Source organism: Bactrocera tryoni, unplaced genomic scaffold, assembly GCF_016617805.1.
Source record: "Bactrocera tryoni isolate S06 unplaced genomic scaffold, CSIRO_BtryS06_freeze2 scaffold_11, whole genome shotgun sequence".
NCBI classification, from domain to species: Eukaryota; Metazoa; Arthropoda; class Insecta; order Diptera; family Tephritidae; genus Bactrocera; species Bactrocera tryoni.
The window spans coordinates 5,520,590-5,525,698 of NW_024395824.1; the positions used below are offsets into that span (position 1 = coordinate 5,520,590).

Genomic DNA, 5,109 nt, shown 5'->3' on the forward strand with positions numbered 1-5,109 from the left:
ATTTTCACCTTGCGCTGTGGCGCGCCGCATTTTCGCTCGTATCTCGGGAACGGTTCGTCCTACGGACATGATCACACACATCATTTCGGTAGCAAATGACGTGACAAATAACTCTTGTTCTATACATTATGCCATGAGATGCGTATTTCAGGCGCTAGGTAAACAATTTCACGATTTTAGGCGGATTTCCGAAATTTCAAGGCCGGAGTTGGGGTTGAAGATGCAATCCGATCTCAAAACAAAAAGTTGCATTGGAATCAGGAAGTACTAGAAATCCCGAATCGAAAAAAGTCCGGAATCGACCCACCCTACTGTAAAATTCCGATGTGAAGTAAATTTCCGCTCTTTAATTTGTGCAACAATATCTGTATTGCCACTATTCTGCGATGAACATCAAGTTTCGGAGAACGGCGTTGATGCCCTTCTTTCCGTTAACTGATATTCCCCTCTTCTAGCCTTCGTTCGCATTTCGCTAACTTTGCGGGCTAATAATTTGCCCATCCCTGCCATATATCATAATAAAATTTTATACAAATTAAGCGTTGATTGTGAAACGCATACGACTACTCAGTGTGCGACAATACTTAGCTAAGACTTTATTTCGGCGCAAATTAAGTATGGACTGTGAAACCATAACCATAATTATTGCTCTTTGATAACTAATAAACGGTTAATTAATGTTGTGAAATTACTAAAAGTATCGTATGAAAAAAATTACAAAACTTTCGATAATTCTCCCCGTCCGCCATCTTGCCAAGCTCTTCATACTCACACATTTCAGCCTCTCCCGCACGTGTTGTGGTCGATTCTTTTGCATTTTCCGAAAACCAATGGCTTGCAGCTTTATGTAAGAATAATTGTAATGCCGTCCGACAGTTCCCTTATGCCGAGCTGTTGACGAGTGCTCTCAGAGAGCAGGAGTGCAAGTCGAGTAGAAAATCGTACGGCTGTTTATTGTGATTGCAGCTTCTTGACGTCGAACCTTCCTTGTGTTTGAGAGAGTCAGGAGCGAATCTTGGCTGCAACAGAATAGTGGCCCCAGTCGATGTTAGGACCTCGAAAAGTACGCACATCTAAAACACTGGAGACGTGTCTTCTGTCTATCACAACATAATCGATCTGGTTGGTGGTTTTTCGATCCAGAGACAGCCAGGTGGCTTAATGGATTTCCTTATGTTGGAATCTAGTACTAGAGGTAACCATATTGCGGGCCCTGGCGAAGTCAATCAGCCATTTGGGGACGTTTCATCGTGGAGGCTAAATATACCGACCGTAGTGCTTGTTATAACTTAATAAAGTATCTTTAAGTTCTTACCGCTGGTGGGGTAAAATTAAAGATCTTTGTTTGAGTGAGAATATGTTCATTCTAATTTTATTTCGATATTTTCATTACTTATATACAATTTTTAAAAAACTATCTTAAATAACTAAATATATGTGTATGTATGTGTATATGTATTGCACAATACATGGGGTCGTTTTTAACTATACTATTTAATACATGTGTGTGTGTTTGACGTTATCTGATCTGAAAATTTATGACTTATCTTTACCCATGCATTTTTATTGTTATTTGATGCGTTTTCATGTAAATGCATGTGGCTGTTTATGTACATATGTATGTATATCTAATATATAAAAATAAGTAAGGTTTTCCTTCCTGACGCTATAACTCCAGAACGAATGAACCGATTTCCTCGGCTTTGCATTCGTCTAAAGTCTCGAGCTCCGTGAGGCTTATAGCAGAGAAAATTCAGGAAAAATTTCAACATAAATGCGGGAAGATTTTTTTGCATACATCGCCATCTCTGATACATAGCATGTACTACCAGCAAATATTTTAAGAAGATGGCGCCGGCGCGTGATACACTGTTTACCAGCTACTAATTGTTCTCTGCTCAGTTAATTTCATGTGTCAAACCGGTATTGTGTTCACTGTGAAATTGTAAACAAAAAAAAAATAAAAAAATAAGTTATTCGTTTCCTATCCCTTCAATTGGAAAAAATCAAATTGTGAAAATTTTCATTTAATTTCTACAGGCATTTCTCATTAAGGAGGTAAGTTGAACTGTTTAAATTATGTGGATCGTGCATTTGAGGTTTAATTCACCAATCTGTCCATAGTCCAAAATGCCTAAAGGACGACGTGCGAACATCGGCCGCCACACAAGGCATGCAAGCCAGCAACAAGTTTATTCACAAAACTTAAGCGAAGAAAGACAAAATTCAACAAGAGAAAATGCCCGATTGAGACAACGCGTGAGGACACGAAGATCATTGGCATCATACAATCGCTAGGCATTCCAATATGATCCCACTGCGAACTACGGTGATGATGAAAATTTAGATATTGAACAAATGACGACTATATGCCGTTATTGCTAAGCGTTGAAGTTCAAAAGAGAAGCGGCTGGATTGTGCTGCGCAAATGGAAAAGTCAAACCATCCGGATCCATTACTTACACCACCACAGCCACTGAAACCATTGTTTGAAGGAAGTGTTCCCGATTCTAACCATTTTCTTCAACACATCATTGAATACAATAACTGCTTTCGCATGACTTCCTTTGGAGCTAATATCATTCGAGAAGACGGATTCATGCCGACTTGCAAGGTTAGCGATCACTCACACCCATAAAATGAATTGCTACACATAACAACTACATATACACTACACACTACACCATCACACGATCAGAAGTTACACCGTATTCTTCAACACATGATTGTTTGCAATTACAGATACAAGGACAAATATATCATTTGCATGGTTCAATGGTGCCAAGACCAGATGAACCGCATCAATTTCTTCAAATATATTTCATTTCGTCGATGTTGGATCAGCTGAATGTGCGATGCAATATACAGGGAACACAACAGTTAAAGAGACGAATTATTGAACAGTTACAAGCATTTTTTCACACTAACAATGCTGTGGTTAATATGTTCAAAACAGCATTGGAACGAATGCCATCGGATATGCACAAATTTGTCATAAGAGCGGATTGAACCCCAACAGGTGAACATGTGCGAAGATTCAATGCACCAACCGTTAATGATGTTGCTGCAATTATTGTTGGCGATCCAACTAAATCGCGAGACATTGTCGTTAAGTGAAGAAGCAATATCATGCATTGTGTAAACGAGACACATCGTTTGTACGATGTGTTACAATATTCAATCATTTATTGGCAAGGGCAGGACGGATACGACATCACGTTGAAGATGGTCGATCCAATTACAGGTACAATATTCACACTCTTATTATTGCTATTATTGGTTTCCATTCATAATTCATTTAATTTTGTATTTTCAGGCGTATCAACGAATAAAAATCTAAGCGCAATGATATACTATACATATCGTATGATGATTTGTACAAATGAGGAGAATGCCATTCTGAAGTGCCGTTCGCTATTCCAGCAATTCGCTGTCGACATGTTTGTCAAAGTCGAGACCAAATGTTTAGCGTTCATCCGATTCAATCAGGCAAAGCTACGATCTGAGAACTATATACACTTCCATGATGCTATTCATTCATCATCTTATATCGGAATCCCACGCCACATGCACGAATACGCTCAAGACGCTATGACGTACATACGTGCGAAATTATGGAACTCCGGATTTATTTTTTACGTTAACATGCAATCCAAAGTGGACGAAAATTGAACATGAGTTGGAACCCGGCCAAAAACCGCAATATCGCCATGACATAATCGCCAGAGTATTTCAACAAAATCTAAAGGTTATGATGGATGTGCTGAAATGTAATTTTTCCTTTTCAAATATAAAACAAAACAAAAAAAATTTTCTTTATCTTTTAATCACCAAACGAAATGTTACATGAAACGATGCACTTGGTGGCGAAACGGAGTTCGCCGGGCTTTCTAGTTAACATAGCAAATAGATATTTATATTCAGTGGAATTTCGGCTTTGCTTATAAGTAACCATACTCAATGATATTTGAACAATAAACAATGATAAACAATTGTAAAATTTTGTAGGTGGCCGCACCAATATGGTCGCCTGGATGCAGTTGAACGCAGATGAAGAAGCTACAGACCTGCCAGAACACAGCACGCCGGACCCCGACAGTATGCCTCTTGATGTTTCCCATCGAACATCGACATAGTGAGACGCTTATGCTCCCAGTTAAAGAGCAGAAATCACCCCTGCAGCCACCTGCTTGGAGCGGAAGCGCCTCCTAGGAACATCAAGAGGTCTTCCTTAACTACGTCGACGACATCGAACAATACGCCGACCGGACTTCGGACGCAACTAACCTCTGACAGGTACTGATCGCCATTCACAGTGGAGCTATCAACACCTTCACTGACTCCCTTCCAGTGAATGGCGTTCTTGGAGTGAAATCACCACCTATTGCAGACGAAGAGCTCGAGTTGCCGCGAGAAACGCGAGTGACCCTAGCGCAGCTTCGTTCTGGATATTGTAGCAGGTTAAACTCCTACTTGTCTAGAATAGACCCCGACATATCCAACATATGTCCTGCGTGCAATGAGTCTCCGCAGGACACTGGCCACCTCTTGCATGCCCCGCCAACCCCACTCATCTGACACACTTTTCCCTTTGGTTCGACCAAGTCGAAACAGCACGTTTCCTGAGCCTCCCTTTAGGTGATGTCGACGACAACTTAGATAATCCTCACTACCCTAACGGGGATTAGATACTCCGTTAAAATAACAACAACAAGCACATTCGAAAAGGAAAGCGGCCAGTGTCTCCGGTCCGCATTGGTTGGATTGGTTGCCCACGATTTCCAGCCATTCAACATCGTCACAAATACTGGGTTTAGGCATTTCGTTAAAATTGTAGATCCTAGATATGTCATACCTTGTCCCAATCATTTACGTGATATACATTTTTAAAATCATTGCATGGATTTATCCAAAAAATTGGAGTATATACTGCACGATATTTCTCATGTCGGCTTGACGACGGATGGTTGGACATCAGCGGCAAATGAGGGGTACTTAACCATAACGTGTCATTTCATTAACAACCATTCCAATTTGCGCTCTCTGGTTCTATCCACAAACAAATTGGAAGATGTAACCTCTCATAAAGCAGAAAAAGTCGCGAGTTTT

The 5,109-nt window shown here is 40.3% G+C and overlaps 2 protein-coding genes across 2 annotated transcripts; both read left to right on the top strand.

The window, feature by feature from the left end:
- The first annotated feature begins 1,401 nt into the window (after positions 1-1,401).
- On the top strand, positions 1,402-3,105 carry LOC120779762. The gene is made up of 2 exons (XM_040112142.1): positions 1,402-2,614; positions 2,743-3,105. Exons 1-2 carry the CDS (start codon positions 2,429-2,431, stop codon positions 3,007-3,009), a joined length of 453 nt encoding a protein of 150 aa, XP_039968076.1. The 5' UTR covers positions 1,402-2,428; the 3' UTR covers positions 3,010-3,105.
- Positions 3,104-4,200, top strand: LOC120779761. The gene is made up of 2 exons (XM_040112141.1): positions 3,104-3,244; positions 3,317-4,200. The coding sequence occupies exons 1-2, from the start codon at positions 3,130-3,132 to the stop codon at positions 3,670-3,672; spliced, it is 471 nt and encodes a 156-aa protein (XP_039968075.1). The 5' UTR covers positions 3,104-3,129; the 3' UTR covers positions 3,673-4,200.
- The last annotated feature ends 909 nt before the right edge of the window (positions 4,201-5,109 follow it).

Bases quoted from the DNA above. Each gene is read 5' to 3' on its own strand.
- LOC120779762 (XM_040112142.1), top strand. From the start codon at position 2,429: ATGGAAAAGTCAAACCATCCGGATCCATTACTTACACCACCACAGCCA. The intron at 2,615-2,742 runs GTTAGCGATCAC...TTGCAATTACAG, and splicing joins GATTCATGCCGACTTGCAAG to ATACAAGGACAAATATATCA.
- LOC120779761 (XM_040112141.1), top strand. From the start codon at position 3,130: ATGCATTGTGTAAACGAGACACATCGTTTGTACGATGTGTTACAATAT. The intron at 3,245-3,316 runs GTACAATATTCA...TTGTATTTTCAG, and splicing joins GATGGTCGATCCAATTACAG to GCGTATCAACGAATAAAAAT.